A 20,336-nucleotide genomic window follows, 5' to 3' on the forward strand; every position below is an offset into this window, starting at 1 on the left:
CAACGAGGTTATTAATAATATTGAATTGTCGAGATATGTTAATAATGTAATATTTTCGCGTTTATATCCGGTTAAGAAATCTCATATAAATACACCTATTAAGCATTTTAAATATACAAAAAAATACGAGATTTGTATCTATGTTAAATTATAGAATTGTCTTACGCGTGAGTTACAGCAATCGTTGTAGGTATGTTTGAAAAAATATCATACTAGTAGTATAGTACCACATTTTCATTTAGTAAATTACATATAGTAATAATATATATTGCAATATATGTAGAGAGGAAATCAAACACAACTGTATCATAGAAAATATATATATTGTTGGGCAATAATAATTAATAAATGCTTGCATCTGTATTAAATTTTACAACAGCTACATTTTATACATAGACTATTTTAGCTAAATAAACTACAAGCCAAGCTGTGGTATGTTTATGTATGTTTTGTAACACAAAGAAATGAATCCAACCTATTATGAATACAATTAAAACTAATAATAACAAATTAAAATATTAAGTTTTTTCAGCTATACTTTCATTACATACACCATTTTTTCTCGACAAAAACAATTAACAAATATTTAAAGCATTTTACCTGCAAATCTAAGTTTTCTTTATTACCACATCTTTTTCTCTACCTTTATCATTCAATTTTATTAAATACAACTAAAATATCACTATATATATATATTAATTTCACACACCCAAATACTATACAATAAAATATAGTAATATAAATTTAGTGACTTAATTTTATAATTATTTAAACCTATTATTTGTTCAAAATATTTGCTATAACAGGAGTAACAATTTGTAAAATAATATCTAATATATATTTAACTTTACCTTCATAACAAATACAATTTGTAATTGTGAATCGAAAACTTATCAGTCAACTAGTTTTTGGTTTCTTCATTACAAATGAATAAACAAAACTTAGAACATCCCTTTATTAATATTTTTTCTATCGATGTAAGAGAAATATTGCATATATAATCAGTAACTAAACAATTTTTTAAAGGTAAATCACATTCATACTAACCTTACTTATACATCTCTACTTAATTAATCTAAGCTATTTCACAACATTTTAATACATACACATTCCACACTCTATTTTACGAAGTTCAATTATTTTACTTTTCTCTATTTATCCCCAGAACCTTGCCCATCCCCATTGGTTTCTTTCCTTGAGTCTATTAATAATGATTGTATTTCAGAATAAATCACTTCCAGCATCATAAGCCTAGGTTTTGTGTACTGCAGAGAAAATGATTTATTTAGTTAATAGGTTTTAAATATAATAATTTTTTTTTAAAAATACATACCTTAAATAGTGGTATTAATTTAATTTGATCCGCCTGGTTAGTACTCTTTACTAAAATTGTGAGAAAGTATAGTACTCTATTCTGAAATAGATATATTTGAAAATATTACTTTTCTATAAAGACAAAAACATTAAGTCAAGACAAAATAATAAGCCTAGATTTATCTGTGCACATTAGGATCAAGTTTACTTAACAATGGATGTGTCTCTAGCTGATTTATTTTGGTGGCTTCAGATATAAGGGATTTTTTCTATACACATGGTACTTACAAATTTAATTACTTCATTAATAATGACATCATCAATGTTATTCCAAGAAACATAATTATCTTCTCTACCTATAACATACTTCACTGATGTCTGTATACCCACAGTTGGAATAACTAAAAGTGTTTCTGAAAACAAAATAATCAGGTAACAATTTTATGAATTTGGACATAGATAAAGATATATCCAGTATACTGATAATTTGGTTGGAACTCTCGGGTATTTTGCTTATATTTAAAAAAAACTGAAGTAGACTGAAATAAATACACTTGATTACAAATAAATGTATTTATGATTGGTGATAAGTTACCTGTCTGTACAGTGTGTGTAACCCAGAAAAATATAAGGAATGACATCACAATAATAATAATTGAAGTTGCTGTAAAACTTATACGAATATAGCTCATGGCTAAAATATTGAAGATTATTGCACATATAAGGGACTTCTTTGACCATAATGATGACTTTTGTTCCTTATTTTTGTATGATATTACATAGCGTTGAGACGTGGGATTAATATTACGTTTTTCCACTTTTAGTGTAATGTTGAAGCCGTTGACATTTTCATTATCGATAGTTTGTTTGTTGACTGTCATTTCTAAACTAGTAAGTTGAGTTTGTTATTAAAATCCAGAAATCCTTATTCTGTTTTCCAAATTCACAATTTAGAGTTGAACATAAGAGCTTGAAAACCTGAATTGTTCGAGGTTCTGAATGTTTAGAAACTTCTACCAAAACCAATAATAAAGTATGCAGTTCGATATAGGTGTAACATGCAAAAATGTTATTGTATTGTATGCGATTTCTTTTCAAGCTTATTTGTAAACAATACAAGTTTTCCAACAAAGTCAAACGCCAACTTTTTACATGATTTTCCAGTCGACCATTGATAATTGACATAGGATATTGTCAACTGTCAGTTAAATACTATCTGATACAATAATTATAATCCCATTTAATTCCCAAATTTTACTTGAAACTTGCATAAAATTAAAACTTTTGCCATTATATTAAAAAAAACAATTAATTTATTGAATTAGTAAAGTAATTCGTATTATTCTCTTAACGGTGATAATGTCATAAAGTTATTTTTATATATCGTTTGGCTTTGCCATACTTGCAGTCGACCAAATTTACAAAATTCATACAAATATCATCGTTACTATAGTAACTAAGATGCAAATAAAAATCTAAATATTGACAAGGTTAATTCATATTCGGTATAAGATCAGTCTCAACATCTATTTAAGTTTGGTCCTTATGAATATGGATAATAACGCCTGGGTTTTTGACTCTTTAGTTGGTTTTCTACATGGTCCCGTGTGGAATGTTCCTTTACAAACATTTATAGAAGAAAAATCTTTGCGTATGTGTAGTCTTTATATGTTTAAACATTTGCCCTTTTCAGGGGTAAAGCCCTAATGACCGTATTATGTTTAAGCTTTCGAACCTTCGGATGATGGAGAAGTTGTTGACAGGCCAGATTATAAGAAGATACACGATGAATATAGGAACCTGGTATGACTATCCAGTTCTGAAATATTTAAATATCTTGTAAATACAAAGCCATTGTAATTTCTAACCGAGCTAAGTAGATCATAATAGATTTTGTTACGTAATCAATAATGTCTAGGTTTATCTTCAAATTTTTCCTTTATGATATGCATACCCATAAAATCTCGTGTTATCTCTTATCAGGTGGACGTGATGCTCGGATCGTTTATGGATGATATCGGCATCTCGGCTGATCAATTTGAAGCGGCATGTCACCTCTCCGCAAGTGATTTAGCGGGACTTCCCACGTACTTTCACAAACGTCTATTTGAGCAGATATGGGCCGCTAACGATTACGAAATGTTCGTTAAAATGATGACACATAAGAATGTGGAATTACAATTGCAGGTTACTGTTACCTACAAAAATTATATTTCGGCAAATAATATTTTTTTCTAGACTTTGCCTTAGATTGCATCAATTTCTTTGATTTTCTTCTCGATGCATTTACCTTAATATCCTGTTCGTGAGGTGCTAATAAAAAGAAATACGTCCACAGCCGGAATTCAAACACACGACCTCAAATTTCGCACAATTAAGCACTAGACCAGAATTCTGTAATACAATTAACAATAACTTAAATGTTATGCCCTCAGGCTTTGGATTTAATCGAAAAGCGATACGGCACTATGCCAAGTTTATTCTCGTGTGACGGCGAAGAGCTGGACTCCTCACAAAGTGACGAAAGCGTCGAATGGCCGGATAACGATGACGTCATGATTGAAATTAAGAAGTAAGACATGCTGTTTGAAATCATATAATACATTTATAAATGTCTTCATAACTAACTTCCGCAACTAAGCGTTATTTAAGAAATATTTTCCGCGCCACCACCACACACCACAATGTGGAACCGGCTACCTACTGAAGTATTTCTAAACCAATTCGACTTAGGACCCTTAAAGAAACAAGTGTACCAATTCCTAAGAGGCTGTCAGCGCACTGGCAAGCCCTTTGACATTGAGAGTATCCATTGGTATCACTAACATCAGATAGCTCATCTACTGCTGCTGTTCCATAAAACAAAAACGAAACACCCAAGTTCGCCCCTCGCTTGGATCCACAATTGCACTTGTTGACGTAGTTAACATAGAGGTGTACGCTTCGACCTTTCAAGTTAAATAGTAGTTTCTAAAACAATTATTACCTATAGGGTGAGGTAATGCAGATCACTATATACAGACCCGAATTGAAAGGTCTGGAGTCCTGGGGACAGCAAAGGAGTGGAAGAACCCTGGCCCCAAATAAAATGAACAATTTTTTTCACTCGAGTTTTTCAGTAATTAATATATTATGATTAGTAGATTATTTTAGTATTTAAAAACATATAAAAATTTATAAAAAGAAAAGTTGTTTACTAGTTGGAATTTTAAACACTAGTCGGCCACGCGGCTGTACCCCTGTTTAAACCCATGTTGATCGCAAGTACGTGCAAGAACAGTGAAAATCTTTAAAGATAATTTATTATTTAGGCTGAAACTTGACGAGTCAGAAACCGATGAGGTTACAGTGCCACCAGAAGATGTTAAGGCTGAAAAGCAAACTCTTCTGACGAAACTGCATAGTTTTGAAAAAAGAGATGAGATCAAAGTGGTAGAAATCCCCAAAGAAAAACCAAACATTAAGATTCCGGTTGACATTGTACCGAAAAAGCCAGAGGTAAGTTTATAACTGCCTTCGTGGTTTCCTTAACGTATGTGCCAAAGACACAAAACGCTGATAACCTATGCCTTAAAAAACAAAATCGGACGGGAGACCTATTGGATAATTACGGGACTTCAGACACAACATATATTTCATAAATGAAAAAAACATGTTTCTACAAACGCAATGAGAGCTCTTTTAAGTGGATAAATAGTTGGATCCTTTAATTTAAACTAGTTTATTGAAAAGTATTTCCTGAAATCAGCTCGCAATAAAGCTTATTTAATCTAGAAATTTCTTTTCTTTCTTTGTGCTTCTTCCTTTGTATTTATAGGTATCGGAAGAAGACGTAAAGGCTCGACAAGAGTATTTAAAACAGCAGCGGGACAAGCTGTTGGCTTTAAAGAAGCAAGTCCGTGAAAAACAACTTGGCGCTGAAACTGAAGCGCTTTCTGGCGGTAATTTTACTAACTATTATTAAGTCAGCGTCTATCAATCACAGTCCAGGTTTTCAAAATTATACGCCGTTATGGAAACTGCCATTCTAAATTCAAAAGCTGTAAATGTTTTATCCTGTTATATGAAGGATGTTGTTAGCGCTAAGAAGCGATCATATTGGCATCGCATTCTTATACTATCTTATAATTTATAATTTCTTTATAAAAGTATTGAATGTTTATATGAAGAGCTCTATTCCAAAACGTACTTAGTCCATTCTAAGAAATATTGGGAAAACACAAAATATTAATTTGCAATTTACCTTCTAAATTACCATCACTAATTTATTTGTTTTAATAAACTACAGTAGTAGTTGATTTCAAAAGTGCTATAATGAGAATCATCTTCTATATTATTAAACTGCTGGTTGAATTTTTAAATTTTTTCCACAAAGTACTAAGTCTTGGCACAAAATGTACTAAGTCTAGTACATTTTGGAATAAAATACCTTAAATCGTCGTAAAATTTTAAATCAAAGATTATTTTTCATCTAAATGTCCAAAAATAACAAAAAATGAGGATAGTACGTTTTGAAATAGAGCTCTTCATATATTCTTGAAATGTCGATAACTTTTTTATATAACAGAGATTACCACGCACGGAGACAAAAAACTGGTTGCTACACTTATATAATGATAAAAATACGTTGTTCAAGGAGGCGAAGGCACAGCAAAGTTTCAAAGGCCTAAATCAGCACGAATGGCCCAAGCAGCTCTATCCGGGTCAGCTCCAGCACCGTCTCCAGACGCAATGCAGTTACGAAGGGCCCTCGCAACTAAACTTAAGACCGAAGTGGTGGAAAGCAGCCATTAATCTTTTTAACTTCTTTGAATGTCATGTATTATTATTTTTGGTATTAAAAGCCTGTGTTAGGCCGATGACCTTTAGCGAATGGTAACATTTGCAGGAAGCACTTGCGTTAATCAATTGTAAGAATGACTCACACGTAAAAAATACGGGTCTTTTAAGTGTTGGTTTCATTATTTGATATAAAAAACGTTAGATCCTACTATGTATATTAATAGTCAAGAATGTGTTTTTTGGAATTCTCAAATTATTCTTAAGAAAAAAATGCCCAAACTTTACCATGTCAGGCTCTTAATAGCAACAATAAGCAAGTCCAAAAAAAAATTTTTTTTTCTAATTTTAATTACCGTTTTCCATAGAAGTTATGGCTTGTGTTTTTTGTTTGATAAAAGTTATGTTAGCTTGTTCTAGAACTCTTGCAACTTGCAATTTCTTACCGATAGATGTATTGTTTTTTGCTCGTTATTCACAAAATGTTTCACTAAGTTTAGACTGTCGAAATAAATAACACAATATGTATCGTAATTCTTATATTTATATTGCTTACGTAACTAGTGACATAATGATAGCATTATTATAAGCTTATTTATTTTACACAACTCGCCAATAGTTAAATCTATTATAAATTTAATTCTGTGTATAAATTAGTTTACGATGGTCAACCACCTAGACAGATAAAAAATAGTTATTGTTACAGTCTACTTTTATCTAGAAATTTAACCAACGGAAGTCATTTCAAGGAATATAAAAAAAAATCAAATTTAATTGACAGTTGGATGATGCCGCTCGATAAACACATCACCGATAACCGTGCGTTACCAGTAAGGTGATATGGAAACTGGACATTATTCACGGGACAAATAAAGTACACAAAATATTTACAAATTTCTGACAATTCATTCCACGCTCGTAAAATTTTGTCTCGCCTTCGCTGTGCACGAGTTAAAAAATGATTGATTTTTGAGATCAAATTTATAAGTTTAAACTGATATGTTTTGGACTGTTGAGACATTAAACTAATGGCTGCAAAGGTAACTTTGAGAAAAGTTTCACGTTTAAGACAATGTAGGTTAAATTACAGTCGGGGTCTCCTACGCCTAAACCATGTCTTATTGGTGTCGGAGACCGCAAGCGTCATTTTCGAAATGTCGATGGAGGACTAAAAAAATTACAATTACGTGTTTTTGTAATTGCATTTTATTCATTAACGATACAGTACAAAAAATTAAATCTATATTGGTTAAAACAAAAATATTCACAGAGCCGCGCTTACGTTTTCAATTTGATAAATTATTTTAAATAATTCCTTAATGTCAAACGATGCGCCCGTTCGTCTATTGTGAGTGGCGAGGTAAAGTTTTAGAAAATCCCAACAAACTTTAGGCAATCAACACCGGCCCTTTGCGTGGCTCTGGTAAAATTTTTGATTGAGAATGGACCGAGTCAATCAAATAAAATCTTAAAATTCTCTATATAATATGTCATTCGTTCATTCTCGATCCATATTCCAAAAGCTTATATCACTTCTCACTATTTGAACTGAAAACCAGTTAACCGATTGTAACCTCCTTACCATCAGATGGCAATGCGCGGGCACGAGAATGCAAGGCGAAGCGATGGCGTGGTTGCCCCCCCCCCCCCATTTTTGTGAATCGTATTGGAGTATCGTGTCAAAATTTAAAATGCAAAATCGCAAACTCATACATATTTATGAATATTGTCAAACATTACGCAAGTGTGTTAAATTACACAAGCGTTCGGTCAAAACAGATGAAACTCGAAATTTTTAAAGGACCTTACGTTGAAACTTAAAGGTTATCTTTAAACGATGCATCAGCCACTGATGGTATGCAATTTTTTTTTTTATTCCAATTTGTACTGTACTACCAGTACTACCAGGTTCGTAGTTGCATTGAGGAGTTTGACAAAGCATTAAGAGCGAATGTAAAAGATTTACGACGAGCACGTTAGTTACGTACGTTAGGGCGTTGTCAGATTTGACAGTTTTACCGAATCTATATTCCATAGACTATGGCCTTTTACAATATAGTTTCAAAATCGCCATGTGGAGGTTGTGAATTGAGAACGGAACGGGAGAAGACGGTCATATGTGACCAACGGTTTGTTCCCTTTAGTTCCAAATACGACTCAAGTTCTCCATACTATTATACCCAACACTTACTAACATCCAACGGAGACATTACAGTACTTAATAATTTGTCAAGCTGATGGAGTAACACTTGTCTATGAAAATCTCATGCATCGTTCATTAACGAAGGTATCGATAAGAGAGGATTTAAGACAGCTTGAGGAGGTTCAAGAGGAAGAAGACTGAACGCGTTTTAACTTGTGTAACTAGCAGTAATTTGCCGACAGTTTTTTTTTTCTTAGCTACAGATGCAATTCCAATAAAAATAATCTATTCTTGGTCGTTTAGTGTATCCTTTCAACACACACACACACATTCCGCATTCGTCGTGTCCTTTACTAAAAGTAATATAATAAATCCCATTCACATTTTCTTTGTACTTTATTTGATTACAATCAATCCGAATGGTGACCTACTGTTCAAAAGCATCTATGCTCCATTTCCATCATTCACGAACACCGAATCGTTAGTGAGAGTTTGTGACAAACAATCCGTTCCCTTAATATGGAAATGCGACATAAACGCACAGCCCATGCGTGCGCACACGTATACGTCGGGCTGAGCGAGCTCCGAAAATTATTTTCTTTAAGAAAATTTGTATAAAATTATTGATTAAGCGTTCGACGTACACGTGCGCGGACGTCGCGTTTGACGTACACGTGCGTGGACGTCGCGTTTGACGTATACGTGCGTGGACGTCGCGTTTGACGTATACGTACGTGGACGTCGCGTTTGACGTATACGTACGTGGACGTCGCGTTTGACGTACACGTACGTGGACGTCGTGTTTGACGTACACGTACGTAAATGCGTACGCATCGGCCGTTTTTGACATACCATAACCGATATTTTGTTCTGCGTTGTGATACCTTCCGGTTTATACACTACGACGTTCAACTAATGATAATGCGACACTTGAGTGCCATACGTATTTACATTATATATTATAATAAAAAGCATAAATACTGGGTCATTTTGTATCGAGATACGACTCATACGATCATTGTTCGTGTGAATTTTTGGCCTAAAACATCAATCGTAACAAAATTACAGAATAACCCCCCATTAATTTAATAAATATTAGCGGCCGAAACGTGAGTGCGTATGCGCTTTTATATATACATTTGTATCAAAAAAAATATGGCTGTACCATCAGGAATAAAATCAGATTAAAAATCATTCAATGTCGGCCGCGTAATAGATAATTTTAATTCATTAAATAATTGGCGAGGACAAAACTCGTCTGTACATTACTTGAATTTCAGTGATATTATAATAATTATATCGCTCGCAAACGGGAGATTAGTAATGGCCAGTTTTCTCTAATATTAAAAAAAAATATTTAAAGTGTCCAGGGTTGCCATGCGGTATGTGGACTATAGATAATATAAATAATTTTGTATACTTCAACAGATTAAACACTAATGTTACATTAATTTGCATTATGGTCGCACCTCAGATTAATACAAATATAGCAGTGCCTTTCTATTTTTACATTATGTATTTATAGTCCAAATATGCACAAATACCATAGATAATAAACTAAAATTAGGCTAAAATATGGAAGGCAAATATTACACGTTCTAACAAAAAATTTGATTTTTTGGCTATTTAGAAAATATATGTCAACTGACCATTACGCAATCACACGAATCAGCGAATATAATCAAGCGCAAATAAAAGGTCGCGCTCAATTACATTTTTCAACTCGAGCCACTCAAACATAACAACCTAAGCGGCTCTTAAATTTGATTGACTTTTATGCACTAGCTAAGTTCAGCTTACCGGAAAACGGTCCGTTAGTGGCGTTTCGACATGTAACGATTCGTTATTTATCAGTAAATCGACGTTTAAGAAATAACGGACCATTGACCGTGAACTTGGCTTCATCCCTTTTAACAAAAGGGCCTTACGTACGCACAGGGGAGCGAGACGGGGGAATATATTCCTTGAAATTGGGAATCCGGGAACATCATACTTTCTCCAGGCGAGACTTTAGGGGACAACTGGAATCTGAAGACTACGCGAGTCTCGGCCGTTTCGCGTCCCGCTCCTCGTTTGTCCCACTCGTTCCACTCGTACCGCTCGTCCCGCTTTCCTCCTCTTCATCGGAATCCCCGTCGTAATCGACCAAACCCTGGAACAGATTTAATGTAATATAGTGCTATATACTTATGATCTATAGGTTTAAGGAAAACCTCCATGAGGTCATGAAAAGAGGCATATAAAGAGAAAGAGACAATACTGTGAGATCTTTAATATGTTTTTTAGTTTTAAAAAGGCCAGATATGAAATCACCCTAACATGGAGTTACCACACCACGTAATATACACAAACTCTTACTAAATATAACTGCACCTACTTAAACATGCATCTATTACAAAACTTCAAGCGAAGCTGCAATGAGTATGAATATTTCTGTCATGAAGTTTTATTATAGATCACAATTTATTTGCGGAATTCGACAAAGTTTAGGGTTTCAGCTATGACACTAATTATGAAGAGGTTGATGTTTTCCACCTTAACGAAGAGGATGAGAGGAAATGTTGGAAGAAGCGGGAAAAGACCTTGACTTTGTTTAGCAGTAACAATTTAGTTTTGAAGTGAAACTTCTTTAGAATCGTTGTGATTTCAAACCGGATGCAACGAAAAAACGACAGGTAAGAGACACAAATACAAAAATGTGTAGGATGAAGCCAGGGGAAAGAATGAGACAGAAATATACATACAATTTGTATATTATCGGTCTCTCCTCTTTGTGCCATACTTCGTAGCGTCCCCACTCCCGTCTTCTAAGCATAGTCGCCTGTAATTTGTGAGCCAGAGCGAGAGAGCAGATGTCAGTGTGTATGTATATTGCACACTGTTTAATACGTGCTTGTATTTGAGCATTTAACGTGTGTAGTGCATGTGAAAACTACGTGAGCTTACTGTACACTGTATGCGGCTGCGTATTACAGCGTTTTAGTAAGATAGCGTGGTGTGTTATTATTTAACTGTTTGTGAGTATTTTTTTCTAATAGGCAATGATCAGGCTTCTGTACTAATAGACAATTAAAGAAACACATAAAAAAACCTTAGATTCCTTGACTATTGAAAGCGATTGGAAGTGAAACTTATTTATCGGCGTTGGAAAAAAATTACCGTCTCATTTTTGAGTTACGCGTCACATATTTCCGTTACGAACTATCTTTTTCGTGTCCCTACCACGGTTGATTCATTAATAACAAAAATATATAATAACGATAACAACGATAGTAATAATTGTATTACAATTAATGAAATTCTGTAATAATCTTAGTAGTGATAAGGTAAAATGAGATAATTGTATTATTTGTATTCATGTCTATGATAATGAAAGCCTTTTGTTAAACTTTATCTAATTTAACTTTATTTAACCAATGTATATAAAGTTGCATATATTGGATCATTTTTCGAAAAATAAGGTCATAAAGACGTTTCACTTCTTACGTGTGTACACTAGTACACGCACACATTCTTTTTTTTTTCTTCATAATGTTAAATATTAATTGTCGTCATAATAATAATGTATTCATGTTTCCTGTTTCATATATTTTGTTTATAATCTTTTGGATTTCTATATTGTCTACGTGTTTTCTTCGATACTATGGATATTTGTTAGATGTGAAATTACCAACACATCAATATTATCATTATTGTAATGCCGTACAAAAAAATATTGCTGAACCAAAATGTAACTAACATCTGTAAGAAATATTTTCCTTTCTCTTCTCATATAAGCTTAGTAATAAAATTTCTTCCATATGCAAATGTACGAAGACGAAGTCGTATGGCTTGATGGGTTCAGCGGTGGATTCGTGCTCATCAAAGCTGGCTGTGATAGGTCTGTTATCTACGACAGGCCGGCTTTGATGACGCGACTCGGCACCTTTGACTTGGAGATGCGAAGGCAATGCAAATAATAACGGCATGCGGCAAATATCACTAAAAATGGGTAATAAATAAAATACTGTTATAGGTTTTTACCTTTTTTTTTTCTTTTTTTTTAAATTATATAAACGTCTGGTTCTCACTCACTTTTTTTATTCAATTGCAAAAATAAACTAAATATTACATAAAATTTTAATGTACATTAACAGTATTTTATTTTGTATCTACCAGCGACACACTATACCGTTTACTAATGAATCAGATTTTGTAACTAAAATATTATAGTATGTACTTACTATTAAAAAAAAAACATATATTATCCGCAAGAATACTGTGAATTACTGGCAAACACTTAAATTAATGATAAATTTTATATTAATATTTAATTTAGAAAGATGTACAAAGAAGTTGAAAAAAAAAACAAGAACTGAGTCGCTCTGCGCCTCATTCGTACGTAGTGGACGTATACCGTATACGCAACACGTTCGACGAAACATTCAATTTTTTTAACGACGTTTTCTTAGGTTATCTTAGTAATAATAACGTGTCGCTGGTAAGGTGCGAAGCAAAGCCCCCTCCGTGATCGGTAGGACACTAATTACCTTACTGAGTAATGTGGGCGATACCTGTACGTCGGTTTGCGGCTTCGGGGACGCACTCAGCACCCGACTTGGGCCGTTCGCGACCTCTGCAGTCGGGGACACTTTCTTCTCCACGATCTTGCCTGAAAATGGACATTTAAAATTCTATTAATATATTTCCAAGGTGATCTGTGATATTTATTAAAAAATGTGTTTCTATGGGACTCGACTCAAACTACGGGAGTTCACGAGACACACAATTCTAAAAACTGAGTAGAACTAGTACAAGTTTATAGTATGTTGTTATATTTTATTATTACAACTATTATTATTATTTTATACAAACATTTGGTATAATTTATCTTAAAAATAATAAAAACTTAATTAATCACGTTTGAAATTTGAAAAATGTAATTTTACACCAAAAAAAACTAACAGCAATGCTCACCGATGGCATCCAACGCGTGATGCGCATGCGTCTGCGCTGTATCGAGAGGCGCTTCATCTTCTAGCTCATCCTCATCATTGAACCACATCTCCTCTTCGTCATCAGGCTGCCGCGCTTCGCGTCGGTACCGAGATCGGAGGAGAGATGGAACCACCGCTTCTGATACTCCAACGCTACCACTCACTGGAATCAAAATAATTATTAATGTACCATGGAATCTCGATAAATCGAACCTCGTAAAGGCAAAATCCTTAGTAAAACGAAAAAATGCGGTATATCGAATTATTTAGACTTTGTTACTCGAACAAAATGTTATTTCCCTAAGAATTATTGATAATACATATTTATAGGCTAAAACTCGAATTTCAAAACGGAGACTCCGTAAGTTGCAGTTGGTTAAATATATAAACAGTTTGTGTTTCCACCACATAAACTTCCTTTATATTAAGAACACTTATACAATAAATAAATAAATATAATGACGTCTTACTTGGAACTCCCCGAAATAATAGCAATAAAATCCAAAAGCCGAACATTCAGGCTTTGGGGCTTCTAATCCATTGTTTTGGTCGTGTACACGTGAAAATTTATGTAAGGTATTACATTCATAAAAATTGTTAGTGTAAGTGAACTACTTAATTAATATGTAATTCATTTTAAAATGAAAAAAAAAACTACTACATAACTTGAGGTCAATTGTTATTCAAATTCGACTCTACAAATCGAATCGTGCCGTAAGTCGAAATTTTAACAGTTAAATCATATACATCGAAGTTCTTGTTGAGTCGAAAATTCGTTAACTCGATTTTTTTGCACTTCCCTTGATATTCGAGTTATCGAGATTCTACTGTATATAACGAATCACGGTGGTATCAATGGAATTTTTAATTTTTTTTTATGAGCGCAATTAACATTTGCTCCTACACCGACCTACATAAAAAACAGAAGATATCTGAGACCAAGTGTATCTGGGCAAAGGTAACCTGAACCCTGAAAGTGAGGTTTCAGTGGGATATTACAAAATATTTGTAAGGATCTCCAACCATTACACCGAAATTTTAGTGGATTATCGAAATTGTTATACAACACATTGCCTAGTGTTCGTGTTTCCTACACTATTAACGTAAAAAGTTATCATAGTGAAGTTCTTTTATTTCGAATAGAGACTCTAAATACAGTCAAACCTAACCTGGATACGTGAGGACTGGGTAAGCGAGGAAACTCTATTAATGAGAGTGTTTACCAGGTCCCATCATTTTGCCCTCCTAACCTTTATGAGTGAGAAATATAAAACATGTATAAGTGACAGTCATTTGTCACGCGTCAACCTCTATAAGACAGATTGACCTATACCTATATATGCGAGGGTTGAACGCATATCATAAATAACTTTTGTTATTGGAGTTTACTCCTTAAGAAACGATTTGAGTTATAAGGCCCGGTACGGAAATTTTATGAGGAGTAAAATCAAGTGTAACACGAAAAGTTGAGGCGTTACGTAGAAAGAGACAAACATATATATCTGTAGGATTGAACTCATTCTCTCTCTAAAATTGGATTTGTATAAATTGAACACAATTATTATTGTTATTATTATTATTTATATTGTTTTGTAACATACTTTATGTAATACGCTTTATTGTTATTATTATTTATATTATTTTGTAAATACTCTATGTAATACGCTTTATTGAAGTAATATAAATAATCCGAATAATTACAGATATATGTTGGTTTCTCTTATCATTTTAGCAGATGCGTTCATTTACCCTTTTTTTTCTATTCGATATATATCATAATTATCGTTCGTAAGGAGTAAACTCCAATCGTGCGTCGTAGCTGACACACACACACACATTTTTTTAATGATACATTCTTAAATTTCGACGGACCCTTATTTAATTCAAAGCAAATGTGCGTCTGTTATTGTTTTGTTAATACCTATAGTTCGAGGAAATTATTCTGTTCGAAAAGCCAAATGTCTAAACTAAAGATTTAAAGGCATTGGAGACGCTTCACAATGTTTATGAATTAGCGGCGGTTAATCAAACCATATTTGACAGAATTTATGAACTTGAAATTTTTTTTAAAAAAGAATCGTAAAAGATATTTTCAGATTTTTTCTAATCGTCGTTCTAATATTAACTAGATTAAACATTTATGTTCAGCTATAATTTCAATATATATGTAATACCCATACACACACGTATTTTGTTTCTGTCGTATTATTATAGACCCCTAAGTGAGACAGATTCAGATATTATATATACATAGGATATTAAAAACAACTAATAAAAAATGTCATAATTGCTTATTTTCTTTAGCCAATACGTTATAATATATAAATAAAATGTAGGTTATGTATGTAAGGCTGTAAATAAATAAATATATTAACACCAAATAATCTACATTTCCCTATGACCTGAACCCAAGACCGAACACAAACCAGTATTTCAATATATCTGAAACCTTGAGTCACACGAGGAAAACATTCTTAATTCATTCACAAGTTGCAACACAATTATCTCAAAAGTTGCAGGCCTCAGTGCAATTAAGGTCAAAGCTTTCAACTAAAGTAAAACTAGTTTGACAAATTCAAGTCAAATCGTTTATGTTATTGAACCTTCTGTATATACTATGTATTCTATTTTTGGTTATATATTTAGTATAATTGCTTTTTTATTTATTTATTTTACCTGTAGGATTACGAAATAAATAATACACGACCTCCAGCTTAAATGTTAGTGCGTTAACCACATCACTTATTGGTTTAATCAAATATCAGACTTACCCCTACCACGTTTTTAATTAATTTTTTTTTTAATCAAGTCTCTCTCACTCACCTCTATCTCTCTCCTTGAGCTTGTCCTGATGCTGGTCGTAGCGCGTCCTCAACGCCTTGAACGTTTGTACGTACTCCACATCCTCTAATATCTTGCCGTAGTTCTCTACGACGTGCGAACATAACGACTTTATGTCCTCAAGTTTGATAAACTCAAATAATTCTAATATAGCCGAGTCTAATAAATTATACCTGGAATGTCAAAGTGTTTTCGATGCGATTATTCTTGAAACTAATCATACCTCTTGCAAATAGTTCATATAAGATGTTTAACGTGTATGATATTATTATTTAATTATAGAGAAATTTATGCTAAATCATATAATAAATACAAAAGGATCGTAAAACGGCTGAGGTCTCACGTTAGTCAATTTTAGATTTTGTGAGTAAATTTCAATTAATAAAAGTATGAATTCAGTGTTATCGAGATAAAAAAACCGTCATAATTTTTCTAAAATAATGCTATATTTAAAAAAAAAATGTACAATTTAAAGCTTTTGAAAATAAATTACATTTCAGAAAAAAAGTCAAATATCCAAAATTTATCATCAAAATATCAAAGCTGATTGACTTATTGAGTCACTAGGTATTGAATGTAATTCAAATTCTTATTTTAAATAAATGTTCCACAGTCTATGTGTAGTCTAGTCTATAGTCTATGGCGTTTGTCTATTGTCAATATTCTAGTATACCTGCATTAAATACTTGAATAATTCTAATTATTAATACTCTGTCATTTATCACTAAATTACAAAAATAAATATTTTTTAACCGACATAAAATATGAAAGATATTTTAATACTGACAATAATACAGTAGATGACTCTAATAAAATCACACTGTGGTACTTATAAAATCATTAAGTAAAAACTCACCTTCCATTATTCCTAAGGAACGCATCTATCACTGGTGCAAAGAGATTTCCCTTTATAATATAACGATTATAATATTCGTCCTTCAACGCGATAATTTTCCTCATAAACCGCAGGGCGCCGAGGACAAGAAACGTGTGCGTCGATCTCATCAGTACCAAAATACGACGGAGCAGATCCTGAAGGAGAGAGATCTAGATAGAATCCGAAAGACTAAGTATATGGCAGCTGGCAAGGGCTTCTAAAATATTTTTTTTATAATATTACATATACAAACTAACTGGCAACATAAAATAAAAGGAACAACAAAAAAATAATCCCTGCCAACAGATACAAACATAAATAAATATACACTTTTTTAGTTTAACAGAAAATAATTAATACCCTATAATAATTATTGCTGCCTTTGAATTTAAATGGTCAAGCTTGTTTTTATGGTTTAACCAAAATGACCTAGGTATGAGTCCCAAGGAAACAAAATGTGTAATTCACCTGAAGGTATAGAAGGATTATACTCGGGGAAGACTTTTATATTATATAATAAAAATATTGGATACAAAACTTACTTTATTTAATATACAGGTCTTGATGTGGTATGTATGATGTTCAACACAGAATGAAAGTAGTTCAAGCACTAAACCGAGTAACTGCACTGTGTGGTAATCTTCTTTTAGAGGTGTCTCACCTGTTGTGTTGTCTAGTAGGGGTGCTGTAATTTGTTCACATATTTTTAATAATAATATTGATAATATTTTTTATAAATTATCTTTTGATGTTAATAACGGAACTTTTACTCTTTGAGATGTCTTGTAATGTTAGATGTACTTTTAAAAAAAAGAGAAAATAAGTAGAATACGGAACTCTTGATAAATTCGCAAAAGAATCCTTACCTATTAATGTTTGTACACTGTGCTTATAGAAAAAATTTAAGAAGTCCGCCTTTTCACTTTTATTCACAGATGCTAGCATACTCTCGGGATCGAGAAGTATACGTAGAACACCCATAAGTTGGACAGCCCCTCCCAACTCAGGATCTCTATCTCGAAGCATTTGTTCTATCACAATGTTTAAAAGCATTTGTTCCTGAAATATTAAATTAAATTATTAGAATAAGATGATATAAAAAGATTTTTTTTGTGTTAATAAAGCTATTAATGATCATTTAAACAATATTTATATGGATTTATAAAGAAATAATGTTTTTAGTAAAATAATATAAATTACCTCTTCAGTGTTGTTAGCTTGTTGTAACGTGTAATCCCGCACTACTGAAGGTGAAAACTCAACTATATATGTCAAAATATCTATAGATGCAGTCTTCGTCTTCTGATCATCTATACTTAGTGTTATTTCTAGAGCAGGAAGGATCCCCAATGACACAAGTGTCTTATAGAAGGCATCCTTATCTTGGGGCTGAAGATTTTGAGAAAAATTACAAAATTCCTTTAAGAATAAAACTAAATCTCGCCTTTTGACATCTGGTGTCTTACTGTCCATAAGTAACTTAAATAAATCTGTTAAAAACCTCTCATCTTCTTCTATTAGCTTCACTATTTCTACTTTATTAAAAAATATAAAACTGGACAATGTGCTTAACAGATTATCTTCATAAACTGATGGAGTCGGTAAGACAATATCTTGTATGTACTGCACTCTGTAAGTTTGATGTATTTTAGCTAGTAAATCCTTATTTTTAATGGGAATGGCTTCTCGAAATTTAGCAAGCTCTCTTAAATATTCTCTATGTTTCTTAGGCTGGGGTAAACTGGGATCATACTCGAGACATCCAACAACATCAAATATTGTGTCATCTGCAAACATGGTTTCAAACAGTGTGTTTTTATTGAGAATAAAAATACTTTTGAAGATCTCATAGAGATGGTGCAAGCCTTCAATATTCTCTGTATCTTCACACATTTGAAAGAGGTTGAGAAGTTTTTTAATATAATGTTGGCTCTCTAAAGCTGCTGCTAGCTTGTCCTTTCTTGTTGGTGAGACCAAACAACTGTTTACCAATTCACTGATATCTTCCAAGCGACCCATTTCACAGGCTGGTAATTCTACTGGTTGTACACTATCAGACATTTCATCATACCTCTCATCTTCAGATTCTTCTACTATATCTTGTGTTATTTCAACTGAAGGATCTTTGCCTTGTACCTACAATCATAAGGTTTAATGTTATTAGAAATTGGAGTATTTTTATACTAAAATATGACCTTTATGGGTAAAGTAGCATATCATTTAGTTATTTAAGATGAATTATTAATTATTATTGAAACAAAATATAGTGGTGGTATTTATGAAATGGAAAGTAAAAATCTTGTATAACTACACATATTATATATACAATTTAATAATCTTAATTAAATATAAATTTAAAAAAAATCACTCTTACCTGACAAATTTTCTCCCATATTTCATCACATCCAGCTTTCTCTTGAAAACTTAAAGCTAAATCAAAGTTGTCACCTTCTGACCATACTATTAAAGTATCTTGCTGTTTTTGATACGCTGTATCTGGTTGTATCTTACTTTCTAATAATAATGTTCCATCTGATTCTGCTCTCACCAATAAAGAGGTACCTTTTAGCCTCTCAACATAACATGAGGATACATGACCTGTCCCTCTATCGTCCCACTGCCGGTCAGCGTTTAGAGCATACAGCTTCACCCTTCGTCTAGTGTCAGTCATGATCGCATTCGCGCGACTACAACTAATATCTCAAATTATGAATCACGTTTTCTGGCGCTATTCATATGCACCGGCAGTTTGAATTATTTAACTCCCATTGGTAATAAAACTTAGACTTCTGTAACAAAAAACATCCGATAATGTACACATAACCACTAAAATTTAGCATATATAGATATTATTATAATTACTATAATTAAATTCTCGGGCCTTTACAAAAACACAACATACTACATTTAAATAACAACGTATATATTAAGAAATTACGTTTACTGATAAGCACAAACGTAAATATCAATTGAGCTCATTACATTTTTGTACGACAATGGATCACTAAATTATCGGAAATTACAAACAAAACAATACAATCACCAGACTTTCACTACACTTTCCTAAACTAAAATAAAACTAAAACTATATCATTGATTACATTTTATACTTAAACCACACTAAAAACAAGATATTTACCGGGATACACATTACAGAATCGTCAAATTGACGTACCTTCAAAATATTAAAACATCAGATAACGCCATATTGGATTTCCAACAACGCTTCTACTAATGGGGTTCTCAAATTAAAATGTGAAATGGCGGTAATTTTAAATGCTCATTATTTACGAACTGATATTTTAATATGCTACGCGTCTATTTTGTCTTTTGTATATATTTGTTTTTAACATTATATATTAAAGTACTATTCCGTGGCTTTAATTTTACAATGTTAGGTTTTTCT

At 32.6% G+C, this 20,336-nt stretch overlaps 2 protein-coding genes and 1 long non-coding RNA gene across 10 annotated transcripts; 1 reads left to right on the top strand and 2 right to left on the bottom strand.

The window, feature by feature from the left end:
* Positions 1-54: 54 nt before the first annotated feature.
* Positions 55-6,627, top strand: LOC123716671 (cilia- and flagella-associated protein 36). 3 transcript variants are annotated; one of them, XM_045672522.1, is made up of 7 exons: positions 55-190; positions 3,041-3,117; positions 3,298-3,501; positions 3,750-3,886; positions 4,626-4,812; positions 5,132-5,255; positions 5,951-6,627. In XM_045672522.1, the coding sequence occupies exons 3-7, from the start codon at positions 3,307-3,309 to the stop codon at positions 6,106-6,108; spliced, it is 801 nt and encodes a 266-aa protein (XP_045528478.1). In that variant the 5' UTR covers positions 55-190; positions 3,041-3,117; positions 3,298-3,306; the 3' UTR covers positions 6,109-6,627. The 3 variants fall into 3 exon arrangements, with proteins under 3 accessions (XP_045528478.1, XP_045528477.1, XP_045528476.1); XM_045672521.1 differs by lacking the exon at positions 55-190 and adding an exon at positions 1,635-1,746; XM_045672520.1 differs by lacking the exon at positions 55-190 and adding an exon at positions 2,685-2,965.
* Positions 738-2,460, bottom strand: LOC123716672. Its single transcript, XR_006754592.1, has 4 exons — positions 1,910-2,460; positions 1,603-1,727; positions 1,334-1,414; positions 738-1,265 (listed from the first exon to the last, which is right to left on the bottom strand). It is a non-coding gene; the product is annotated as an uncharacterized LOC123716672 (long non-coding RNA).
* On the bottom strand, positions 6,618-20,170 carry LOC123716669 (serine/threonine-protein phosphatase 4 regulatory subunit 3). 6 transcript variants are annotated; one of them, XM_045672516.1, is made up of 10 exons: positions 20,106-20,170; positions 19,305-19,719; positions 18,131-19,066; positions 17,797-17,989; positions 17,473-17,615; positions 16,910-17,085; positions 16,036-16,226; positions 13,193-13,375; positions 12,766-12,887; positions 6,618-10,388 (listed from the first exon to the last, which is right to left on the bottom strand). In XM_045672516.1, exons 2-10 carry the CDS (start codon positions 19,599-19,601, stop codon positions 10,272-10,274), a joined length of 2,358 nt encoding a protein of 785 aa, XP_045528472.1. In that variant the 5' UTR covers positions 19,602-19,719; positions 20,106-20,170; the 3' UTR covers positions 6,618-10,271. The 6 variants fall into 6 exon arrangements, with proteins under 6 accessions (XP_045528472.1, XP_045528471.1, XP_045528470.1 ...); XM_045672515.1 differs by having other exon boundaries at positions 20,070-20,149; XM_045672514.1 differs by having other exon boundaries at positions 20,032-20,106.
* Between the last annotated feature and the right edge of the window lie 166 nt (positions 20,171-20,336).

This window comes from Pieris brassicae, chromosome 11 (assembly GCF_905147105.1).
Source record: "Pieris brassicae chromosome 11, ilPieBrab1.1, whole genome shotgun sequence".
Classification (NCBI taxonomy): Eukaryota; Metazoa; Arthropoda; class Insecta; order Lepidoptera; family Pieridae; genus Pieris; species Pieris brassicae.

Bases quoted from the DNA above. Each gene is read 5' to 3' on its own strand.
- LOC123716671 (XM_045672520.1), top strand. From the start codon at position 2,860: ATGAATATGGATAATAACGCCTGGGTTTTTGACTCTTTAGTTGGTTTT. The intron at 2,966-3,040 runs GTATGTGTAGTC...ATTATGTTTAAG, and splicing joins TATAGAAGAAAAATCTTTGC to CTTTCGAACCTTCGGATGAT. The intron at 4,813-5,131 runs GTAAGTTTATAA...TTGTATTTATAG, and splicing joins TTGTACCGAAAAAGCCAGAG to GTATCGGAAGAAGACGTAAA.
- LOC123716669 (XM_045672516.1), bottom strand. From the start codon at position 19,601: ATGACTGACACTAGACGAAGGGTGAAGCTGTATGCTCTAAACGCTGAC. The intron at 13,376-16,035 runs GTGAGTGAGAGA...TTTTGATTCCAG, and splicing joins GCTCAAGGAGAGAGATAGAG to TGAGTGGTAGCGTTGGAGTA. The intron at 10,389-12,765 runs GTAATTAGTGTC...AATCTGTTCCAG, and splicing joins CGCCCACATTACTCAGTAAG to GGTTTGGTCGATTACGACGG.